At 34.7% G+C, this 26,354-nt stretch overlaps 2 protein-coding genes across 2 annotated transcripts; one reads left to right on the top strand and one right to left on the bottom strand.

Annotated features, from left to right (window-relative positions):
• Positions 1-10,900: 10,900 nt before the first annotated feature.
• LOC112000412 (probable polyamine transporter At1g31830) lies at positions 10,901-12,344 on the bottom strand. Its single transcript, XM_065780046.1, has one exon. The coding sequence runs from the start codon at positions 12,327-12,329 to the stop codon at positions 10,920-10,922; it is 1,410 nt and encodes a 469-aa protein (XP_065636118.1). The 5' UTR covers positions 12,330-12,344; the 3' UTR covers positions 10,901-10,919.
• Positions 12,345-18,920: 6,576 nt separating this feature from the next.
• LOC112016582 (serine/threonine-protein kinase-like protein CCR4) lies at positions 18,921-22,966 on the top strand. Its single transcript, XM_065780083.1, has 2 exons — positions 18,921-19,273; positions 21,271-22,966. Exons 1-2 carry the CDS (start codon positions 18,982-18,984, stop codon positions 22,743-22,745), a joined length of 1,767 nt encoding a protein of 588 aa, XP_065636155.1. The 5' UTR covers positions 18,921-18,981; the 3' UTR covers positions 22,746-22,966.
• Positions 22,967-26,354: the final 3,388 nt, after the last annotated feature.

The following is a 26,354-nucleotide window of genomic DNA, read 5'->3' as shown; positions in this document are numbered from 1 at the left end:
AAACCCAATCAATCGCATTTAATTTCAAGCACTACTTCGAACAAAAAATATTCTTAATCGTACACCAATGCATGCAATTGCTCAAAGTATATCCAAAATACTATATTTGATTATACAAGCAACATAAGAAGAATTCTATTCAAGTTAAGCATCATCTTCCAATGTAACTCTACTTTTCCTATAATATACACCAGTTAAAACTTTCAAAAGGTCATAAAAATTAGCAAATCAGAAGATTCAAAGCCTAAAAATTATTGAAACAAAACAAAATATATAAGACTACACTACAAATAAATATAAAAGAGAGATAAAAATAATGAAGGGGGTTAGTCAATATCTTTAACTACTAATTAATGCTGATGAGACTTTCCTGAATTATCATGTTTCATCACCTGGACTCTCTACACGTTGAAGGAGAATTACAAACAACATAAAACAATGTAATTTATCAAACAATTGGTTATATAGGCAACATAAATAGAATTCCTATCAAGTTATGCATCATCTTCCAATGTAACTCTATTTTTCCTACAATATACACCAGTTGTTTTGAACAATAATTTGAAGTTTCAAACAAAACAATATGAAACATATTCTTTGTGTTTTTATATAAAGGTACAAAATTGTGCTACAAAAACTAACTTTTTGAAAACCAAAAAAATAAAAAATAAAAAATTGAATTGTTGGTTTACCAAAGGCAAAGGAAAAGAAGCTATTGTACAACTTAATTAACAATAGCCTGATGATCCTAAAAGTCATAAATTAACAACAATATTTCTAGTGAGAACCATCTAACTTTCAAAGCTCCCACCACTCCACGACAAATAATACAAATGATCAAATTTAAGAGTCTTATTGCACAATACTGAAAAAACGTGAGAAAAGAAATAGTATAGAGATACCAAAAGCTAAATTGCAACACTTTATAGTGTAAAGAAAAATGCTAATTTTTGCAAATAAATTCAAAGTAAAATCTTCCAAGGTAGCATTGATATTTTTCCCACATTATATATTCAACATGTTATGTATATTCACAGGGAAATTTAAACAAATGCAAAGACAACAATAGAAACTCAATTACAGATACACAAAGAATTATAAAGCAAGAAGCAATTAGAAATAAAAATTATAGAAGAGAGGAATGAAAAGTACAAATTTTCAGCTGTGAGTCGCAATTGTAACAAATAGTCCCTAAAAAACGGCTATTTATAATATAATATAGGGTTATAAATTCCTGATTAAATTTGGATATGGTTATGGATTCCTAATCAAATTAGGTTACCTTTGCTGATAATATAATATGGAGTTATTGATAAAGCAAGGAAGAGAGGCTTGGATGGGATGGGAGTGAATGGGAGGGAGATAGGAGTATAGCAATTCTAATTTTTTTAAGCATAAACCCCATCCCTCAAACACCAAGGTGATTAAGTAAACCCTTGTACCTAGTACCCACACACTTTTCTTGTACAACACGAACTACTACTCAATAGTGAGTCTATGCTTGCTTGGTCTTTTTTCTTTTATATAAATTGTTTGTTTTTTCGTGTATTATTTTTTCTATTTATTTATCATAAATATAATAATAGTAAATAAAACGATTGATGATGAGGCAAGCTCTAGAGAGGTTAACAAAATGTCAAAGGTTTCGATTTTATATATATATATTAGTCGCTAACTAGTGCAATGCATGGGGAAGTTTGATAAAAACTATTTAAAATTTCACTTTGCTTAAAGTTATGGTCACTTGGAAAAAAGAAAAATAAAATGTACATAAGAGATTACTACTGCTAACAAAGCAAACCTGTTGTTTCTTTCAATCTTATGCTTGCAAATACTTGAATTAACTACTTACTAATAAAGAAAATATATATGGTGAGACCATGGGCCTTATCCAGCCACACTAAAAGTTATTGTTGACACCCCATTTTGCAACTCGCATTTAACCTCACATGGAGGGTAAAATGGTACTTTCACTTTAAAAATATGCATCTTGATTCTAGCCATTAGATCATTGGAATCATTTCACCAAAATGATCTTGATGTTGTAACGATCAAATCGACTGGTCATAAGCCCTAATCGGACCATTAGATTGAAAGTTATCATCAAATCAAGTTTTAATGGCTAAAATGTACTATCACAAATTGAGTCCGACTATATGTAATTATGAACAATTGATTTCAATTGGTTATAGGTGTAATCAATTTGAGAACAATGATGTGTCATAATTTAATTGGTTAGGACTACATTTTATGGTGAGGTTGCATACACCTAATTAATTAGATAGTTAAACATTAATTATTCAATGAGTAATTTGTGTAATTATCTTTTAATTAGAGTAAATTGGGAACTAATTAATTCTGAAATGGGAGTGATTGGAGCCATTTAATGTTAATTGGGAGCTAATTTGAGACCTATTAATGTTAATTGTGCTGAAACCATTTTCTAACAAATGATCTCTGCTCACCATTTCATCAATATCTCTCAGAATATTTTGAATCTGTGAATGAGGTTAATTTTTCCAGAAACTAGACATCCGGGGCTTCAATTTGAGCACAAGAACGAGACAATTCCGATCAGAATTGGATCAGATATGATTTTTCGAAGTTGGCTCTACAAGCTGTTACAGCAGCTACGGGAAAACCGAATTTTGGCTTGCTCCCCACTCCCACCAATCTCTCCATTTAATGCACCAGATTTTCCCCAAGGCTAAAATGAGGTATAGGTTCATAATCCTTGTCAACCCTCATTAAATGGCATTCCATTCATATCCTCTCCACTACTACTATATAAACTCTCCCCCTCCTTCATTCCAAAGCACACAAAACCCCCCTCTCTTCTCCTCTCTTGAATTCTAGTGAGGTTGAGTAGTCTTGTCATATCTTGGTCTTCCTGAGACTCAAGGTATTGAGTGAGACTCACTCTCCCTCTCCTAGTTCTTCTTTTCCTCCACCCTTAGGATCTCCCTCAAGAATCTCCTCCTCTACCGTATGGATCTTGCATGAAGGTATAATCCCTTTCCCTAACTTGTTTCTTGTGTTTTCATGATGAGAATTTAGGATTAAAACATGATAGTGATTATTTAAATTCTCTTGAATATGTTTGAATGTTCTTAATTGTTCTTATGTGTTCTTCACATGTTCTTGATTGTTCATCACATGGTCATGCATAAACACTAGTTTTGATCTTAAATCCATATCAAAAATATGAAAAACATGTTTGTTTCATAATTCTTTCAAGTCCTTGAATCTAGGATGTCACTATACACACACATTCACTAGAATTTATTTTTCAATCCAAATGCAATGCTTAATAAATTGAATTAGGGTTTATCACATGCACACACTTCAAATTCAACATGCAAATTGATTGATAACATATTGAATGATGTGATATGAATGTTGGCCACCATAGTCTAGAAGACCGGTTTCACCGGGCAAGGTGGGTGCTTAACACCTTCCCACCTTGTAACATAGCCTCCGAACTTAAATCAAGGGTTAGTAGATCAAGTGCTTATGCTTGTAATTTTCAATTTCTAGATTGTAACTAGGAAAAAAAGCCATGTACTTTATCTTAGATTGTATCTAGGACCAAAGCCGTGTAATTTCCTATGTTCAATGTAAATTCAATTTCAAATTAAGAAAATGACGAATTTTTCAATTATGGTTTTCTTATTTATTCCAAAAATTAAATAAGTGGCGACTCCATTGTAAAACCCTTAATCTAAAGGGGAAAATATAACTAGTCGAACCTCCATTTTGAGAGGCAATAACACGACTCCACCCATTTACGTGGGTTTGGCCCAACAAACATAAAAAACGGGCCGGGGGCGCGGTCTCTCACAGTTATATAGAAATCTCACAAAAAATAAACAAAATATAGGGAGCACTCAAAGTTTATAAAGCAACAGATGAACTATATTAATGGATATACCAACATAGTATCACATCTAACATCCCAAGTCTCAAGCACAGCAAGTTCATCATTGGTTCAATCAAATTAGTAAAATGCAAAAACGCCATTTATCTTTCCTAGATATTTATTAGACTTAAAAAATAAAATCAATCTTAAAATTTGTAGACGATAATGTTTTCTTTCTACATCAAATTAAAATTGACAAATAATAAGTATAATATGGAATAGTTACATAAGTATTCATCTTTGGCCATGGTCCTTCATCAATTGCCTTGGAAGCAACAATAACTTCTCAAATTTTGTCTTTAGCATCTGCTTCAATAACTTTTTTTTTTTTTTTGGCTATGTACCTTCGACAACATGGGCATCACATCCCTTCCCTGGGATCCAATGTCGAAAAAGTTTTGCCTAAGGTCAAATGTAGTCATTGCATAACTTGCAATAGTCAATTAGTTTTGAATGCTAGGTGTACCTTCCATCCATCCATATGGAAGGCGGAATTTCCATTTGAGTAAGATTTTTTTTTTTTTTTTTTTTGGATTGAGAAAATGATATATATCAAATCCAATGAAAAATAAAAATAAAAAATAAATTGTTGCTCTTCCAATGAGAGTAAGAATGAGAAAAGAAGGTACTCATATATATTGGTGGTGACTGTTGGGTAGGCCTTGAAATTGCTTCATTTCATGATGTCAGCATTAAGCTCAGGGATCCAAAACCACAAACACAATCAAAATTGACAATAAAATTGGTCTTCCAAATTAGAACCCAACAAATAAAAATAAAGCTATGAACTACAAAATTATAAAATAGAGAGGTAAGAGTTACAGACAATTATGGGGTGAATAAAAACTGATAGTCCAAAAACATATTGACCCCTTGTGATAAATTAATTGATTAATTAGCCAAGTTTATTAATTAATCAATTAACATGCAAAACTCATGGTAGCACAAATAAATCACCAATTAAACTAAGTAGCAGCGGAAATTAAATTGACAAGGTAATTTTTTTTGGAATGGGAAAAACCAACACGGAAAAAACTCTACCGGGTGATTTTAAGGTCACCACTCCCGAGAATTCACTATTATCACAACAAGCAGTTACAAGTAAAGGAATCCCAGTACCTTATACCAACCTACAGTTGAACCCTTACCCCAATACCCAATTAGACTTGTTCTGTAGTGACAATCTCTCTTTTTAACGCACGGCTCTTAGTACGTGACTAACCAATTGCGCGGATCCTAGTATGCGACTTCAATCACCAACTAGAAAAGGTCGTTGCTACAAAGTTCTTCAATTCATCACACGATGAAGATCAAGAAGTTGCTTGGTTACAAAACTCTGTGGTGCACAAACACAGCAGCTTCTTCACAAGAGAGATGAACTAGGGCAAATTCTGTCTTCGGTCACAATTTGCATGAACAAACTTTGGTCAACACTTGTGCAACTTGTGTCTCCTTTGATGGCCCTTAAAATAATCCTTATATATGTCTAGAGTTGTGAGAAAAGAAAGCTCAAACACTTTATCACGGATTGGATGAAAAATAGACTCGAAAATTTGAGTTTCATAAATCTCGACAAATACCCTATATGTCAAACTGCTATTGAGCCACAAGCTAAGATAGCTCTTCAAGGCTCGATAGATGCTAGCTATCGAGCTTTAATGACAAGCACTTTTCTGCTTGAATCTTGGACAGACTTGCATGGTTTTAACACTTGATCTTAAAACCTTATTTCTTGAAGTATTAAACACATCCTAGATCTACCCAAATACAAGTAAAGTATATTTTGTCAAAGGATTAGCCAATTACATAAAATAGTGACATATGTTCCTAACATGTGAATCACATATGTCCTAACAATCTCCCTCTTTGGCAATCTGTGACAAAACCACAACAAACAAATGAACATATGAGAGAAGTCATAAATCACTCAACTCATATTCACTTATTGAATACAATAAAATCTATCTTAACACAAACTCTTGAAAAATTTTGGAAAAAGAAAGTTTATGGCAAGTAAACTTTGACAACCTGTATTTCTGAAACACACTCATTAAGGCATTTTTGTGTGAAACAGAACTAATATATTGCATACACGTAATAAGAAACATGTGCATAAAGAGAGAAAAGAAACAACACATGTAAGAGTAGGTGAAAGAAACATACATCAACATATAAAGCAATATAAGTACAATGTATGTCAAAAATGGTCACAAGACCCATGTTCAAATAGAAAGAAAATAAAAAGATACGTATAAGTCTCACTACATCCCTCAAAAATCAACACTTCCCTAACAAAATGGTCTTATACTAACTCTCCCCCTAAGTATGACTACTCTCATATCCAAAACTACTCTCCCTTTTTGTCACGAGTGACAAAGGGCAAGAATGTCAAGTAGACATCTCATTTGTACCGAAAAAGCTAGCATCTCCATCATCCTCATCATCTGAAGCAGTAGCATCATTATCATCATACTCATCCTCAGCCTCAGAAGCCTCTAGAGTAGGTGGAGGAGAAACAACGAAGCCACCCATGACCGCCTGCCGTTGTGCAATATGACCCATACAGGTGTTCACCTAACACAAATCATCACTGAAAGTGTCGAGGTGAAAGAGCATCTATGCACTGAAGCTGTGCCATGATGTCCTTGAGAGTCACACTACTCGTAGAAGAGGGGGGAGCGGATGTGGATGGAGAAAAACGGGTAGGAGGAGTTGCTAACCCAGACTGCCTTGACCGAAACTGTGCCTCGCTCCATTTAACGATAGTGGCATCTATGGCACACATGTAGGTGAAGTGGTCAGACACTGGAAAGGAAATAGAAGAATGGCGTAAAATCTTCGTGATAGCTAAAGGGAAAATGAGCTTATCACGAGTCGCGAAATCCCTATGGACATCTATGATAGACAGAATTAAGTGAGAAGGAAATTCTATAGTAAGATGCTCAAGAAGGGAAAGAAAAGACCGAGCACGAGGCTCTATGATAGAGTTATAGTGAGAGAGAGGGTGAAGAACAAAAGTCATAACCATGTTCAAAAACCGAGGGTCTTTTGCAAAGCTTGAACAGTAAGTGAACTGATGCTCACCCTAATCAAAAAGGCACTTACAAAAAACAGAGATAAGCTCGTCTTTAGACACAGTCTTAAGACGATCACAATCAGGGTAGTCAAGAAACCCTACCCTGGGGACACGAAGCACATCTGTGACAATCTACGGTGTGACAGATATGCGCGTACCTCGAACCCGAGTAATGAAATAAGGTACTAAAAAATCAAATCCATGCATGTTGAAGTAAAACTCCTAGATTAGCACGGATGGACAAGTGACCAGGGCATCACACAGTGGCCCCCATCCCCTATTGTAGATGACTGTGGGTAGGTCGATGTCGAAGAAGTCCGACAAGATGGCTTGGCATTCAGAATGAATGTCTCGTCGAGAAAAGTTCTCAAAGAAGTCCGATTTGGCCTTCTCATCACAGAACTGGACGTGTGAAGGAGTAGGATCTGAAGAAGTGGATGCCCCGAATCGAAGAGGATTCTAGGACGGAGTGAATTTGCATTTGGGTGCCATAGACAGAGACTAACGCAAATAGAAGAGAGAGAGAGAGAGAGAATCAAAAAAGTCCCAAAACAATTCAAATATATTAAGATATATTGAAAAGAAGGAACGTATGCATGGGAATGCATGAACATGTGACACGCAATATAAAAAGCATCATGGGCTTAGCCCAAACCAATCCTACCAGCACACAATCAGTTGTACACATCTAAATGCATGACAATATTGTTATAATGCTCATGAGATGCAATGTATGAAGTTTTTAAGATCAAATCTTCAAAGCCCATCCCAAAAATTTCACAAAAACCTCTTTGATTTTAAAAACCCCCAAATTTTGTTAAAATCCCTAAAACTTAGGTTACAAAACATGAAATGCATGAATATGAGGGATTTGAACTTACCAAGTGAAGAAAAACTTGAATAAGCTTGAAGAATCCTTGAGGAAGAGTTTGAAAGTGAGCGAGAGAAGTTTTGGGAGGTGAAAAGTCAGAATCTGTCGAGAGAGATCGAGGAAAGTGAGATTAGAAATCGCGAGGAATGAATATATAGAAACCTCATAAAGCTCGATCAATCAGGATGTGTCAAGGAGCTGTCGAGGTTTAAAATGCGTGTCATATCTGTTGAGCCAGCTATTGAGGATCAAACAACAGCAATGTTCATAAAGAAGCTCGATGGATTGAGGTAGCTGTCGAGGAACTATCAAGAGGTCAGAAAGTTTCTCGATCGATCGATCTAGCTGTCGAGAGGTGTCGCGATTGAGATAAAAATAGCTAAAGAGCTCGATAGATAAGCCAGGTGTCAAGAGATGTCGAGATTGCTTAAAAACAGTTTTTCAAGAAGGGAAAAACATAGATATCAATGCAATCAAGCATGCAACTCGACCAAGGATCCAAACAACATTTTAATCTCTCAAAATCAACTCTCAACAAAAAATGTTAAGCACAAAGATCCCAAAAACACACACACACTAAACAAGTCTAACCAATTTTATATTTCAAAAACAAGTCAAGACAATTTAGTGAGCATACGTTAACACATGTAAACCTTGTGATGACCAAATCACATTATACCTGCATATGTATCAAGAGTAACAAAAATATTGCATGTTGTGTGTGAAAAACATCGTAAGATTGCAAAGGTGTCTACATGTTATGATGATTTAAGATATGAGAAAATCACTTTAACTCACACACAATCATAACTGTGTAATGCACATAAGTTATTTACGCATTGCACATGATGGAACACATGTCATCTTTTTTTTGGAATCTTGGGCTCCAAACATATTTGGAGACAATGCTATTTCAAAAAAAAAAAAAAAAAAAAAAAAAAAAACCTTAGAAAAGATGTTATCAAAATATTAGTTACTACTTTTAAATTCCTTTAAAAGGTCACTAATTATAATACAATTTATTACCATGATTAACCATACGTTTCTATTACCACCGCCCACCCTTGTTTGGATGTTCACTTCACAAATAAAAGCGCTTGTGAAATGTGGGAGGTAAGGAATGAGATTCAAATCTCTTAGGAGAGAGCTTCATACTTTGTTGATGGGGACATTATTGTGGGCACAACACATTCGTTGAAATGTCATTGTTCAAATCACTCAGCCCACCAGTATATGTCACCTGAATTGAATTATGAATATAAATGTTGAACTCCTCATCAACCTTATCATGTATTCTAACAAAATTATGAAGAACCATGGTAGCAAATACAATAAGTCTTTGTACATGAAATAGATAAGATAGCATGTTTTTTTAATAACTCTGCATTTATTCTTCAACATATGAACAGTGTGCACGGTCACACTTTGAAGTGATAACTGTAAGTGAGCATAATTAACATTTTATTGCATGCCAATTGTTAGCACCTTGTATGGTTGCAAATAGTAAGAAAAAATGTTAAATTGGGAAGTTGAATCCAACACGCTGAAGTCTCATACATGACAACATACAAGAAGCCCTACCTTTTGGTAACAAATAATCAGAATTAATCACTTATTGAGAGCTTTTATACATTTCTTTTTCTTGAAGTAACAATTGAATGAAATTGTTATATTTATAGGCCCTACCTACGTCTACCATTTGTTTATAAGATCAGACCACAGGACCGTGAAAAAAAGATGGTGTTTTGGTCTTAGGTTTGAAATTATACCATGTATCCAACTCTAATAATCAGATATTAGATTTAGATTTGAAAAGTGCAACAATTTCAAAGAACCCAAAGGTAAACGAAAAGAAATTGACAAGAATAGAGACATTCATTGAGGACAAACACATAAGCAAAACAAAAATCTCAAAAGACAAAGCAACAAAGGCTGCACTGAGGACTGGTCTACACTGAAATTGTACGTATAGCATTTGGGTAAATTAGGACCAACAAAATCCAAGAGCCTACTAATAACAAAGAACAAAAAAAGAGATGATAACACCATCATAATGATTTTAATAGTATATTTTTATTTCTATAATATATATTTATTAATTCAAATCTACAACAGACAATATTCACATAAAAAAATTTAACCAAAAAGTTCGCAAAGAAATTCTAGATCAACTAGGTGGTATTCTTTGAAAATAGCGTAAAAATAGAGAGAAAAATAATGAGAGATTCTTCAAAAATTGGGAATTCATAATCATGATCAAAGTCTTCATTCTGCTAGAATGCTTATACCTTAAACACATGCTATGCGAACTGCGTACACACTGACAAATGACTACAAATCCATTGTACCATTTTTTATGTTTCACTTTATATTTCACAAAGTACAATTTATCATTTTTTTTTCTATTTTAAAATTTGACTATTTTATAAAGAAAGCTAAACAAATTCATAATAAGTTGTGATTTGTGGAATATAAAAAGAAATATAGAGGATTTGTACAAATCTATTATTGATCATTGATTTAACGTTTCTTCTAGCCAATCCCAAGCGCACATCATAGAGGCCAGGTCCACAAGGTTGTATGAGATAAAGAACCAGCATTAATGCTCTGGCCAATTATGCAAGCTTATGCTTGGGGCAAAGAAAATTTTGGCCTGTGTCAGAAACTTGGCAATCTACATTGATTACAATGCAATACTCTTCTATTTATTGTATTTTTTCCATGTTGTTTTCCGATTTCCAAATTGATTCAAGGTTTTACTTGGCTTAACAGTGTAGAAGATCAGGAAAATAAAATCTAAGTTCTTCTAAATAAAAATTCTAAGATTGATTCTTCTTCTTTTCTTCTCGAAAGGAAAAAAAAAAATCATAATATTCAATATGCAACCACAAGATAGAAAAAATGAATAGCATTAACAAACCAAAGATGCTTCTCCAACAAGTAATAACTTATTTCAAAGATTACTAGAATCACAATCCTTTATTCCAACATTTTGTAAATACCGAAAGTAAGTCTTTGCATTCTAGTGGTCAATAAATACTATGTCAACTTAATCATTGCGGCATGAGGGTTCCTGTTAGAACTGGGAGGTTAGAATTAGTAGAGAACTTGATCCATCTCTTTTTCTCCACATACTTGAGACAAGGCTGCATGACAAGTCCAATCATCACAGCAACAATACTTACAAGAAATACCTTAAGTGTAGAGAGAGCCAACACAGTGCAGATCAATATGGTTGGAGGAATACACAAAAGAATGGCTCCAACTATTCCCCCAGGTATCTTGTAAGGCCGATATAGAGTGGGATGTTTTACCCGTAACCATACAAATGCTATAAATTCCAAAATCATTCCAAAACAGTACAAGAAATTCTCCGCTGCTACAATCTCTTGGAAGCTTAGCCATGATAGCAAGAACACACCAGAAGCTGAGAATAAAATCCCTATCAATGGAGTTCCATAACGAGACCTCTTGCTGAAAAACTCAGGTAGCATACCCCGTTCTGCCATACCCAAAAGTTGAAAAGAGTCACTACTCATCTCAGCTACAAACATCCCCATATTTGACACTGCCGAAGCTCCTTGGATCCACCATCTTAACCAAACTCCCCCAATAATTTTAGCAATGTCTAAGAAATACCCATCAGTCCACAACTCCCGGTTGACTGGAACAGCGCCTGTACCAATTAAAAGAGGGAAGAAATATCCAAGAACTACGAATATCAAAGCATAAAGCAAAGCATTTGGAAGAGTTCTCTTTGGATTGTCCACCTCGCCAACAAGTGTGCTTATTGAGTCCCAATAATTAAGATTCCAAAATAAAGTGTTTAAATATAAATTCCAATCCACATCATGTAGATTTACCTCTAACCATCTGGAAGGCTCCAACTTTGGAATCGCCACAAGCCCCATAACTACAAAAGGAAGAATTGAGAGAATCCCTAAAAGAACAGCAAGCCATCCCACAATGGTTAACCCCCTATAATTCATGTAAGTGAGGACAACAGTCAAAGCTAACACAGCTAGGATTCTCGGTAAACCAATACCTAAAGCTGGGATTGCCGACTTCAAATAATCAAGAAATAAAGCTGGGTAGAGTGCATTATCAATAATGCCACTTAGCCATTTCACCCAGCCTTGTTGAAATCCCCAATAAGGACCCAATGTAATCGAAACCCAAACCACATAACCACTATTCTCAGGAAACATGGTACCCATCTCCGCAGTTATTAATGCTTCAGGAATACTCCATATAAATGGGAAGATCAAGAAGCCTAGAAGGGCTAAAAGAGGACCAGCAGCTCCAACAGTGTCCTTGACCCCAAATGGTCCCCCAGAAACCTCGTAGAATATGAGGAATACAAGAGGCAAAAGTGAAACTTTTTTGAAGTTATCTATCCTAGGAGGAGGTATTGCACCAACTGACACATATTCATCACCACTATTGTCTCCCATTGCACCCATCTCCGCAGTTATTAATGCTTCAGGAATACTCCATATAAATGGGAAGATCAAGAAGCCTAGAAGGGCTAAAAGAGGACCAGCAGCTCCAACAGTGTCCTCGACCCCAAATGGTCTCCCAGAAACCTCGTAGAATATGAGGAATACAAGAGGCAAAAGTGTAGAATATGAGGAATACAAGAGGCAAAAGTGAAACTTTTTTGAAGTTATCTATCCTAGGAGGAGGTATTGCACCAACTGACACATATTCATCACCACTATTGTCTCCCATTGCACCAGATGCTTGCTAGTTTGCTATGTTCCTCAATTTCTGCATACATAATTATGTTGTCAACAAGATAAACATAGGGTTTTCTCTCATGTAAAATTTTATTTTATTTTATTTAAAACATGCATACTCACAAAAACACACTTAAAGCATAATCTCTCACAAGTGAACAGTAAAAAAACTTTCATTCTGCCACCAAGTAATTCTCAAGGTAAACATATAATATGCAACAAAATAACAGATGAGTTTTATGAGATCCCAAGTAAATATAACCATTGGGAAGGAATTACACATTAGTAAGTTACCGCACAAATAATAATAAAGATATTGGCCACTTGCAAATTTAGAATAAAATAAAGCAAGGAGTAAGATATCTGGAACATTTCCAAGGGTTTATTAGAAATATGTAAAATGAAGAGTTAGACATGTTTGAGAAATTAGAAGAAAAGAAAAGAAAGGTGAAATTAAGGACAGACAAGAGAATAGAAAGACTAGGAATCGAACGAACCATGAAAGAAATGCAATTCCTTATGTTTAGAGCAGATAACCTGCGCTATTTCAGTATCAAACCTTGAATTCAATGCCTAGGTCATATTACACTACACCTCACCTTAGCTCTCACATCTCGCTCACACCGTCTCTTTGTGTGTGTTTGTGTCAGAGGGTGAGAGAGAACGACAGAGAAGAATTTTAAATTCTCAGATTCCTCAACTAATGTACAGTTGCACAGTGCACTTACCCTTATGCATGTACACTGTCTACTAGTATTTTTCCCATTATATTATGTCTTCTTTTTAAAATCTTTTTAGTGTTCAAATTATATTATGTCTTTTAAAAAAAAAAAAAAATCTTTTTAGTGTTCATGGTTTATTTATTGTTAGGAGCGGCATTGACTTTCAGCCATTAAAAGAAAAGGGAGGAATGTGTTCGAGTAATATAGTATATTATGATAAACAACAGAAAAAATACACACAGGTATTTATAGCGGGAAATCATGCGTTGAAAGAAGCAGACAGCGAGGAGAATTTCAATGCTCAATACCTTTCAACTCAAATTTCATCTACTTGATGACTACACGATCAAGCAGAGCAGAGCAGCTTGTTCTCTTCTAAGCTAACGAATAAAAAAGAAAGAGATCAACATCATGCTCAAAGAAAAGAAAATAAGAGCAAAGCTATATCTCAGAGCAGAGAAGTAGAAGAAGGATTAAAGAAATTAAGTACATTATTCTAAGAAGAAGAAGGCAAACACACAGAGAGAAAAAAGGGGGAAATAAAATCACCTGTAGCAGCAGCGAAGTCTGCCCCTTAACAATTTTGCTGTAACCGTGGGCTAACAGGTCTCTTTTATTTTATAGAGAAGGGTTATCACTAGAACCCTAGAGAAGGAGGTAAACAAAAGGCGGCGGCTAGTTGAATAATAAAAAAAAAACACAACGCGCGCCTACCCTCCCAATCCAATGCTGTTCGCTGGCCATGCAAGTCCTCACTGGTGGGCTTTTCATTTCATAGTGGGTCGGATTTAAAACATAAAAGCCCAAAGAAAAGGGGACTAAGTCTTGTCTTCGATTAACTCCCAAAACAATGTGATGAAAAAAAAAAAAAAAAAAAAAGGTTTTTTGGCTCACTATATTGTAGATGATATAGGCCACGGGAAAAAGGGTTTGCAATAAAAAAAAAAAAAAAAAAAAAGGTTTTTTGGCTCACTATATTGTAGATGATATAGGCCACGGGAAAAAGGGTTTGCAAATCAATCTTTGCAACTTCTGGAGCAAGGTGCAATACATGGGGTATTTTTCATACTTCCCTGTGTCTTGACGATTGGCAACTCATTTGAGAACCCAAGGAAAAGATTCCTTAATGGCAGCAATGCACTCAAGAAGGAAATATATTCCTGATTTAGTACAAACCTTAATCCTTGTTTAAAAAAAAAAACTTAAAATTCTTAGAAAAGATGCTATCAAAATATTAGTTACTACTTTTAAATTACTTTAAAAGGCAAGTGATTATAATACAATCTATTACTATGATTGTTCACCACACACATTGTTCACTCCATAGGTATAAGTGCTTATGGGGTGTAGGAGGTAAGAAATGAGATTCAAATCTCTTAGGAAAGAACTTCACGCATTGTTCGCTCCATAGGTATAAGTGCTTATGGGGTGTGGGGGGTAAGAGATGAGATTCAAATTTCTTAGGAAAGAGCTTCACATATATATACACTTAAATTAGGCTAAAATAAAATTTCTATCTTGTATATAAAAAATGATTTTTTCTTTAAAAAAATTATATGTTTCTATTGTAGGCTATTTACTATTCATTTGATTTTATAGTTAAATCAATTTTTTTTAAAAGCAAATTAATTAGTAATATTTAAAACCTGATCATTTAAGTGATTGCTAGTTATTCCTTCTTTCTAAAGTTAAATCCCATTCTAACTTTCACTTGGATGAAAATTTTGATGCTATTAGTATTATTATTTTCCATAAAATGCCAAATTGACGTAATTTGTGGGATTACGTCAATCGTATCCTTTTTATTTCCCTACTTTACTTATTTCATCATTTGTAACATATTTAGAAAGTTTAATCTCCTTGCACTTTATTTCATGAAGGGTGCTTTGAGACTCATGGATAGGACATCTACATCCTAAAATACAATGATTAACAACATGCAAAAAAAAAAAAAAAAAAAAAAAAAAAAAAAAAGAAAAGTCAATAAATTGTTTAAATTGTAATTTTTTGTAGTTAAAAATTATGTATAAAATATAATAATCTTATAGATTATGTACTAAATAATTTCTGATTGACACAAAATTTAACATGTGTATTAAAAATGTGAAAAAAATACAATTTAATAGTTAGATTTTTGAAATATATAATAATGCTAATAATATTAATAAAACACTATATATATATATATATAAAAAGTAAGTTGGCTATTAGGCTGGGTCACCAGTGTCTAGTTAATATTTATTTAGTATTTGTTTACCGCGAGTATCCAAAATGAAGTGGAACAATGTATTTGTTCACTATCTCACCTTTTATGAATAGGTGTGAGTGTTTCTATAAATAGATGTCCATCATTTCAATTTAATTAGTTGTTGTTGTTGTCGTAGTTTTTTTCTTTTCTTTTTTTTTTTTTCATGCATGAAGTCATATTTTGAGAAAGGGAGACACGAACACGATTATGTAGTGGTGGCTTTAGGAATTTTTTTTAGAGTGGTCACTAAGAAATTTAAATTACCACAATATTTTTATTGGTACCATTTTTTTTAAAGAAAATTGAAATTGAAATTATTTTTATTGAATAGGTTGGACGAGTTACAAAAATTTTACCTTTTTGTTTTATAATAGGCTTTTTGTTGAATAATTTTTTCACTTGTTGTTGTTTGGCAAGGGCGGTGCCACCTTATGGCCAGGGTGGTCCTAGGCTAGGACCACCTTGACTTGAAAAAAAAATTATACATAATTGTAGGGACCGAGTTTGAGCACTTCTACTGTTGAGTGAGTGGACTCAAGCCCAGGTAACCCAGTACAATAAATTTGTAGAGAACAGGTTCAAGAACTAGGCCCCAGCAGGAGGGCAGTGGGTGGTGAGGCATTCGCCACCATTCGCCACCGTCAGACGTCGGCGGATCATGATTGTCCTCAAGATCTGTCCTCTGCACCAGTCCGAGGACCTTGACAACGGTCTCTCCTGGGGAATCAACCCCCCCTACCTCATCTGTATCTTCCCCTTATATAGTCTTTTTCCATAACCTCTTTCTTCCACTTGTTGATCATCCATACCCCCTCCTCTTGACTGCCCATCCTATCAGCCGCTTTACCAGCCTTTCTGTGAGTTGTGGTGACCGAGGCAGCCTTGTTCAGAGGTCACATCACCATTAATGTGGCCAGGGGTTAGGTGAGCGCACTTAATGTGGAGGTGACAATTCATCCTGAACTTGCTCTTCCACCGAGCTACCATGGCTAAAGTGTTGGGCTCGGTTGGCCGAGGACAGGGTCATCCTTTGCAGGGTTCCTAGCGATTTAGGCTTTTGTACTTCTCCCTCAGGCATTTCTTCCTCCTCGGCATGGGCCTTGAGCCAGATATGAAAATAGACCGAGGTTGCCAAGTTCTTAGGCCCCACAATAGCTCTTCAAAATTCTGTTATCCGTATCCTCGGACGGGGAGGAGGATTTTGACATCCTCGGGCCTTCATCGTGGCTCGCCCAACTTGGCCTACGTCAGCGTTGGAGTTTTTCGCTTGCCCAATGCACGTTTCTGACGGCTCGATATGCGGCGTGCACCGCATTAAATTCTAGTGGCTCCATACTCCTCATGTTCAATGGTGTGATGGTAATCAATCGGTGGGGGTTCTCTGCCTTTATAGGCGGGAAACTCCGCTTGGTTGTCTTTTATTGAGAATATAAATACTCATTTGGATCGATTCGCCTCCTTACCTTTGCATTCAAGAACTCTAGCGCACATACTCTGAATCTGGTCACTCCAACTACCTCAGCGTCCTTTTCCAGCCAGCACAAAGCTTACTACAGATGAGCTTTTCCTCATTTCTGTAAGTCTTCCTTTCTTTGCTCTCTAGTTCAAATTTCTCTCTGAGTCTTCTCTTTCCTGCACTCTTTCTTGAGTCCCTTAGCTGTTTGTTAGGGATGGGTAGATTTAAGAAGTTAGTTGAGGTCTGAAGAGGCGATGGAAGAANAAAAAATTACAATTTAAACAATTTATTGATTTTTCTTAAAAAAAAATTATTAATAATATAGCTATTAATTCTTAATTTTTTTAAAATTTTAAAAGTATAAAAAATATAAGAAGAAAGGTGTAATCCAACAGCCGACCGGTGAAATTTAAAATTTTTATCCCTACACGTGTTAGACATGGAATTGGAGTAAAAGAATCTTGGACCAAAAGACTTGAGAAATAACTTGATCAGGTAAAGACAAAAAATTAAAAGACAAAGCGGGAGGAAAGAGAAGATGACAGACAGGGTAAATTAACATTGTTCAGCGCAGGAGGAACTTCCTCGAACTTCCTCTTCTTTCTTTTATTTCTTCTGGAAAGTGGACTTGCGTGAGAAAGTAGAAAGTATATCTTTGCTGAAACTTTCAAATGGTTATAACTTATGAATACCAACACACCATTTTGATACTCAATTCTTTCAAACTCTCTGCCTCTCTCTCCCAGTTCAATTATGTCAATCTCCCAGAATTTTTTTGTCCTGGATCAATATGCAGAAGCACTAAATTGATACAAGTAAGCTTCAAATAATTTTGAGTTAGACAAGAAATTTTTAGTATCGAAATATGTGATTGCAATTTATGGTTTTGTATTCGTAATTTTTTTTTTGTCAAAGATTTGAAACAAAAGCAAGCATTCTACTGAAAAAACAATAGTTTAATTGTTATAGATTTGTGTGTTTTTGTTAGTAAGTAGTTATCGTGCTTGTCAATTCTGTCGTATTGTAATTAACCGATTTGAATACTTTGTTCTTAGAGTATAAAACCATATTTGTAACTTGTTTTCCTAATTTATGAAAATTAGATATTTTCTTATCAGATTTCCATATATTGTTTGAGCAGCAAGTCGAAAACACTTCCATTTCAATGGATTCAACTTCAACTTCTTCATCCTCTTCACGATGCTTATCTATCTTTGATGATCCATCAAATCCTCTGTACCTGCACCATGAAGAAAGCCCTGGTGCTATGCTTGTGTATCAACCTCTCGTGGGAGAGAATTACCCAACTTGGGCGAGATCAATGCGAATGGCATTGATTGCCAAGAACAAGTTAGGGTTTATTGATGGCACATTGACTCTCTCATCTCCAATGGTCAAAACACCATCAACAATTCAAGCTTGGATTCGCTGCAACAAAATGGTTGCTTCATGGATCCTCAATTCTGTTTCTAAAGAAATTGCTACAAGTATAATCTATAGGGACACTGCTCTTGAAATCTGGAATTCCACACTGCATTCCCTTTCTTCTTGAATCAATAAAGAGTACACTTCATTGATGGATGGGAGAGGATCCATCAACAGAATTTGTGCCCTAACTTGAGAATAGGATTCATTAAGACCCATTAAGAATCGCATCACTAAATCTTGATGTTGAAGATCACTGAGTTTTTGACCTAAGTTGCACGTGCAAGATCCACAAGAACACGCTGGAAAAGGTTGAACATTTTGCAATTCATCCCATAAAACCTTCAATTGAGTGAAATATGAAGTAATTGATGATTTTCCTTGAGTAATACCAACAATATCCTTCTGTAATTGAAAAATTCGTGGTCCATTTCCTTGTGAAAGTCTCTCCTTGGGATTGNTGCAGGAAACAACAATAACAAGAACTCTAAGGGGAAAAAAAATTCCACCTGCAATCACTGTGGAATGATGGGTCACACTGTTGAGAAATGTTACAAGATCTATGGCTACCCTCCTAGCTTCAAGCCAAAGGGAAAGAAGTCCACTGTGGTACACCAATTCGATCTTCAAAATGAACAAGTTGAAAAGAATTCTACTGATGCCTCTACTTCATTTTCATTCACTAAAGAGCAATGCCAACAATCCTTGGCTATGCTGGGAACTCAAATTCAGTCATTCAATTTTGATTATGCTAATAAAGAAGTTCAAATGGCCAACAATGTAATTCAGCCAGCCACTCACTCCAATTCTATGGCAGGTAATTTTCCTTTTTGGCAGCACTTTCAAAGTCCTAATTTCAGTTGCGAATTGAGGCATTTGATATTTTCTGAAATAGTGATTAATAGACATGCATATGAGGGAGACACTTGTGTTATGGATGCTAGGGCCACAAATCACAATGTACATTCTATTGCTCTACTTATCATAATCACATTTGTATAGCATTATGTTGAGGAACTTCCAAATGGTGAAATAGCTATGGTAACTCACATAGAATCTATTAGATATTTTAATGAAATAGAGTTTGGAATAAATAATTTGATGTGAGAATTTTTGAAAAGTGGGTAAGTAAAATAGAAGAAGTAAGTTCTTGTGCTAAAAATAGACAAAAATTATTGCATGAGTTGATATGGATGCTCTTAATCTCCTCTTGAGATAATTGAAATTAGATTTTTTTTTTTCTTATTAATTTCTTTGCAAGAAGATGATAGTATTTATGTTTTGCCAATGATTTGTGAATTTCTTAATTCTATTTTTTTTTAAAGAAATAACTTAAAATGCTGAAATCAGAAATAAATACTATAATCACAATAAATGCAATGCTCTGATCAAAATTCTGGTGTTCGCAGCACAATGTCTCTCCTTCTCAACCAACTTTGTTATTAAGTGACAATCTGGCAGCCCTTCATATGGGTTCAATCCAGTTTTTCATGAATAAATTAAACAGATAGAAATAGATTGCCATGAGGGACAAGGTACAAGCTGGGACTATAATATAAAGCTACTTCATGTTGGTATATTCAACGCCTTTCTCTAAGATGGTTGTGATCAAATCCATGTTCGTTAACCTAGACATTAACGTTAGGAGGCGTAGTCGGCGTATGTGTTGATGGCATTCCTAGCAGTGGAGGTGATGAAGCTACCGGCCAAATATAAATTTTGGCAGCACTTTCAAAGTCCTAATTTCAGTTGCGAATTGAGGCATTTGATATTTTCTGAAATAGTGATTAATAGACATGCATATGAGGGAGACACTTGTGTTATGGACGCTAGGGCCACAAATCACAATGTACATTCTATTACTCTACTTATCATAATCACATTTGTTAAGCATTATGTTGAGGAACTTCCAAATGGTGAAATAGCTATGGTAACTCACATAGAATCTATTAGATATTTTAATGAAATAGAGTTTGGAATAAATAATTTGATGTGAGACTTTTTGAAAAGTGGGTAATTAAAAAAAAAAAAAAAAGAGTAAGTTCTTATGCTAAAAATAGACAGAAATTATTGCTTTAGTTGATATGAATGCTCTTAATCTTCTCTTGAGATAATTCATAATTGATATTAGTTTTTTTTATTATTATTAATTTCTTTGCAAGAAGATGATAGTATATATGTTTTGCCAATGATTTATGAATTTCTTAATTCTATTTTTTTTAAGAAATAACTGAAAATGCTGAAATCAGAAATAAATACTATAATCACAATAAATGCAATGCTCTGATCAAAATGCTGGTGTTCGCACCACAATGTCTCTCCTTCTCAACCAACTTTGTCATTAAGTGAAAATCTGGCAGCCCTTCATATGGGTTCAATCCAGTTTTTCATGAATAAATTAAACAGAAAGAAATAGATTGCCATGAGGGACAATGTAGAAGCTGGGACTATAATATAAAGCTACTTCATGTTGGTATATTCAACGCCTTTCTCTAAGATGGTTGTGATCAAATCCATGCTCCCATACTCCATCATGAGGGTGAGTGTCAAAGAATTGAAACAAAGCAGTAAAGCATTCTGCATAAACGAAAGTAGTTTAATTGTTATAGTTTCCTATGCTACAGGTCATATACTGTACACTTATTGTTATTTAGTAATTGTAGTGTTTGCCACATGCTTATTGGTTACACTGTAACCAGTTTGACCAGTTTGATTACTCTGTTTTTAGATTATAAAAACAAAGTTTTAACTTCTTTTGCTAATTAAATGAGAATTAAATATTTTCTTATCATATTTTGATATTTTTGGTAGCAGAATTTGTTGCCAACAACAGCTCAGACCCTGGCAGTTGGGTAAGGAATGGAACAACAAACCCAATTCCAAACTTCTCTAAGCAGCTTTCCATTGCATCACTCTTCCCAGCCTACAACTCTGACACTGAAACTGATGCTAGTTCAAAATCCAACGAAATACCTCCAAAATTAGCTCTTTATTCTAATTCCATAATGTCATTCTTCCCACCAGCCAGGTCTCAATCAGACAGTAGCAATTCTGAAAATCATGAAATAATTCCCACTGATCCTTCAATATCAGCAAGCCCCATACACCCAATCCGAAAAGTTACCTTCAAAGACTTGTTTGAGTTTCGTAAGTGGAAGAGCAGTAATAGAGCAGAATCTAATGGAATACCTCCGAAATTCTCTCATTCCAAAAAAAAATCCATTCTGTCATTCTTTTCCACGGCCAAGTCACGAACAAACAATTCCAAAAATGATGAGACAATTCAGATAATTCCTAGACGCACACTCCTAACAACAAGCTTCAAAGACTTGATAGGAATTGTGGGTAAGAAAGAATTTCCTTTGCAAATGCTACTTGAAGCCACCAACAACTTCTCAGAAGATCACAAGATTGGAACAAGTAGCTTTGGCTCAATCTACCGTGCCACTTTAAATGATGGCCGAGTAGTGGCTATTAAGCGAACTGAAATTTCAAAGTCTAAACCATATGAATCATATGTGAATGATTGCGAGTACCATGACAACGCTTTCCTAAGTGAATTGGAAGCTTTGTCCCGCCTTAGTCACAAGAATCTTCTTCACTTATTGGGATTTTGTGAGGATGATAATGAGCATGTATTGGTCTATGATTACATGAGAAATGGTAGCCTTCATTACCATCTACATAAGCTTCCAAGTACTCATCTAATGTCATGGGTTACCCGGATTAAAGTGGCACTAGACATAGCTAGAGGCATTGAGTATCTGCACGTCTATGCAGTTCCACCAATCATACACCGCGATATCAAGTCGTCTAACATATTATTAGATGCCACATGGACTGCTAAGGTGACTGATTTCAGCCTATCTTTGAAGGCCCCTATGGATGCTGAGTCACCCCTTTCGCTTCTTGCGGAAGGCACTGTTGGTTACATGGACCCTGAGTACTATAGGCTTCAACAGTTGACAACTAAAAGTGATGTGTACGGGTTTGGAGTAGTATTGCTAGAAATGTTGTCCGGGTACAACGCAATTCATTCGGATGAAAATGGTGTGCCATGGAATGTCGTTGATTTTGTAGTGCCATACATCGTCCAAGATGAAATTCAGAAGGTTTTGGACCCAAAAGTACCACCACCTACCCCATTTGAAATGGAGGCAGTGACATATGTTGGGTACCTAGCAGTAAATTGTGTAAGTCCTGAAGGTTTAAATCGCCCCTCAATGACTGAGATTGTAAAAAGCCTACAAAGAGCTTTGGACGCGTGTTTGGATCCAGATGTTGAATAGTGTTCATTTCATGATTAGTTTAACTGTAGTTAAACCAACTGAACGTTAACATTAATGTTAGGTGGCGTGGTAGATGGATGTGTTTGTGGCATTCCTCACAGTGGAGGTGATGAAGCTACCGGCCAAATATAAATAACTTGACATTTATAATTTTCATCAGTTTATGATAGTTCTGAATCCTAATGAAATCTTGAATGTTAATGAATTTTCCTTTTGGTAGATATGATTGATTTGCCTTTTGTTGTGAGGTTTGGGGGGGTTCAATGGGCTCTTTGTGGATTGATTGGGAGATACCTTATTGGTTAGTTGGATCAATTTTCTCTTTGGAGATCTATTTTGGTTAATTCAAGCACATTCTTTATCTATACTGCTCAATGTTATTAGTTGTGAGGTTCAAATTGTTTTAATTGCCATACAAAAGAAAAATTAAAGACATTATAGGTTGATTTCAGTGGCATCCTTCTCCTAAGTATGATTACTTCCCCCGATATTATGAGACCTGCGATTCAATTAGTGATTTCAGCACATATAATTTTCTGTTCCATATACTTTGAATCTCACCCTGATTCATTCTGGCTTGAGGCATATATTTAATGTCAGTGTATGCCACAAAACTTTTAAAATGTTGAAATATTTTTTTATACTTTTTTTTTCCAGTAATTAAAACATTTTGAACAGCTCAAGGACCAAGTAGAAACTTTTAAAGTATAAGGATCAAATTGAAAACACCTCCAAAATATAGGGATAAAAAGGAGTTTCACTAAAAATAAATTATTAAATTTGGGGATAATTTTTAATTTATATCTTAAAATTTTGATATGCTCCCCTAATGTTAGGCATCATTTTTGAGGAGGCAAAAAAGAAACAAGAAAAGACCCTTCTTTCTATGTTTGGTGTTGATATGTTCATTAAGTGTCACCTAAGTCTATCACATATGTTAATTGGCCCAATGATACTATGCCACATCAATTTAATTATTAGATATAATTAAATTACCTAAAAACTTTAAAAATTAAAAAAAAAAAATCTCACAAATCTAATATACTAAAATAAAATAAAATAATTTTGTTCTTTCTTTTCAAATTTTTTTTAGAATGACGATTGTTGGATGAATAAACCGCAATCTTCTACGCCCAAAATCTTTTCCACTTTAATTACATTACAAACAAGAAATCAATTTACAGAAGTTGTTTGAAAGAACTGACAAGATTTGACAAAGATAGAGAAATTTTAAAATTTAAATCAAGATTTGACCAAGATAAAGTTTTTGAAAAAAAAAGGAGAACCAACAAGCTTTACCAATCAATCGCCTCTCAAATCCTTTTCCAAAATTGATCTCTATACACAACCTTTGCCAAAATCTCTTAACCAATTTAAACCTCAATCCCTAAAATTTCGTTCTTCCTCAACGCTCTCAGCATTCGGCAGAACACCACCACCATTTCTCACTAACCAAACAGAAACCAATTGAGAATTTTCCTGGAGTTCAAATAGGATCTAATCTAGCCAATAACTTGAAACACATGAGCATAAACGACAATAGTTTAATTGTTTTAGTTTCCTATGCTACAGATCATATAGTGGACAATTTTTTTGTTAGTATAAGTAGTTATAGTGTTTGTCACGTGCTTATTGGTTACATTGTGTACTCAGTGTGATTACTCTGTTTTTAGATTATAAAATCAAAGTTTTAACTTCTTTTGCTAATAAAAAAGAATTAAATATTTTCTCATCATATTTTGATATTTTTGGTTGCGGAATTTTTTGCCAACAACAGCTCAGACCCTGGCAATTATATAAGGAATGGAACAACAAAATCTAAATCCAGACTTCCCTAAGCAGCTTTCCATTGCGTCACTCTTCCTAGCCTACAACTCTGACACTGAAACTGATGATAGTTCAGAATCCAACGAAATACCTCCAAAATTAGCTCTTTATTCCAATTTTATAATGTCGTTTTATTTAGCCAGGTCTCAATCAGACAGTAGTAGTTCTGAAAATTATGAAATAATTCCCACCGATCCTCTATTATCAAAAAGCCCTACATGCATAATTCGGAAAGACTCGTTTGAGTTTCTTATGCGGAAGAGCAGTAGTAGTGCATTATCTAATGGAATACCTCGGATATTCTCTCATTCCAAAAAAAGAAAAATCCATACTGTTATTCTTTTCAGCAGCCAAGTCTCAGTCAGTTCTCAAAATGATGAGATAATTCAGATAAGGCCTACAAGACACAATCCTAGCAACAAGCTTCAAAGGCTTGATGGGAATTGTGGGTGGGAGAGAATTTTCATTGAAAATGCTAGCTCCTTGAAGCCACCAAAAACTTCTCAGAAGATCACAAGATTGGAACGGGTAGCCTTGGCTCAATCTGCCATGCCACTTTAGATGCTATCAAGCGTGCTGAAATTTCAAAGTTTTTTTTTTTTTTTTTTTTCACGCGTTTCCAACTTTTCAAAGACAACTTTTTACTGTAGCGGCTACTGTTTGAACAGTAGCCACAATAGTTGACTTTTCAGCCCAAATTTTACTGTTTATGGACCTACAAATTTCACTTTTCAGCAACTTTTTCATTAAAAATGGGTCTCACGGTACTATTTACACATTTAAAAATTATTTGCTACAGTGTTTGCTAGTTTTCAATTTTCAGCTGTATCCAAACGGACCTTAAGTGTCGCCTAAGTCTACCACATATGTTAATTGGCCCAATTATATCATGCCACATTGATTTAATTATTAGATATAATTAAATTACCTAAAAACTTTAAAAATTAAAAAAAAAAATCTCACAAATCTAATATACTAAAATAAAATAAAATAATTTTGTTCTTTCTTTTCAATTTTTTTTTAGAATAACGATTCTTGGATGAATAAACCGCAATCTTCTACGCCCAAAATCTTTTCCACTTTAATTACATTACAAACAAGAAATCAATTTATAGAAGTTGTTTGAAATAACTGACAAGATTTGACAAAGATAGAGAAATTTTAAAATTTAAATCAAGATTTGACCAAGATAAAGTTTTTGAAAAAAAAGGAGAACCAACAAGCTTTACCAATCAATCGCCTCTCAAATCCTTTTCCAAAATTGATCTCTATACACAACCTTTGCCAAAATCTCTTAACCAATTTAAACCTCAATCCCTAAAATTTCGTTCTTCCTCAACGCTCTCAGCATTCAGCAGAACACCACCACCATTTCTCACTAACCAAACAGAAACCAATTGAGAATTTTCCTTGAGTTCAAATAGGATCTAATCTAGCCAATAACTTGAAGCACATGAGCATAAACGACAATAGTTTAATTGTTTTAGTTTCCTATGCTACAGATCATATAGTGGACATTTTTTTGTTAGTATAAGTAGTTATAGTGTTTGTCACGTGCTTATTGGTTACATTGTGTACTCAGTGTGATTACTCTGTTTTTAGATTATAAAATCAAAGTTTTAACTTCTTTTGCTAATAAAAAAGAACTAAATATTTTCTCATCATATTTTGATATTTTTGGTTGCGGAATTTTTTGCCAACAACAGCTCAGACCCTGGCAATTTAAAAAAAAGGAGAACCAACAAGCTTTACCAATCAATCGCCTCTCAAATCCTTTTCCAA

This window comes from Quercus suber, unplaced genomic scaffold (genome assembly GCF_002906115.3).
Source record: "Quercus suber isolate HL8 unplaced genomic scaffold, Cork oak 2.0 scaffold_224, whole genome shotgun sequence".
Lineage (NCBI taxonomy): Eukaryota > Viridiplantae > Streptophyta > Magnoliopsida > Fagales > Fagaceae > Quercus > Quercus suber.
The sequence above is the reverse complement of the archived record's forward strand: the minus strand, read 5'-3'. Positions and strand labels throughout refer to the sequence as shown.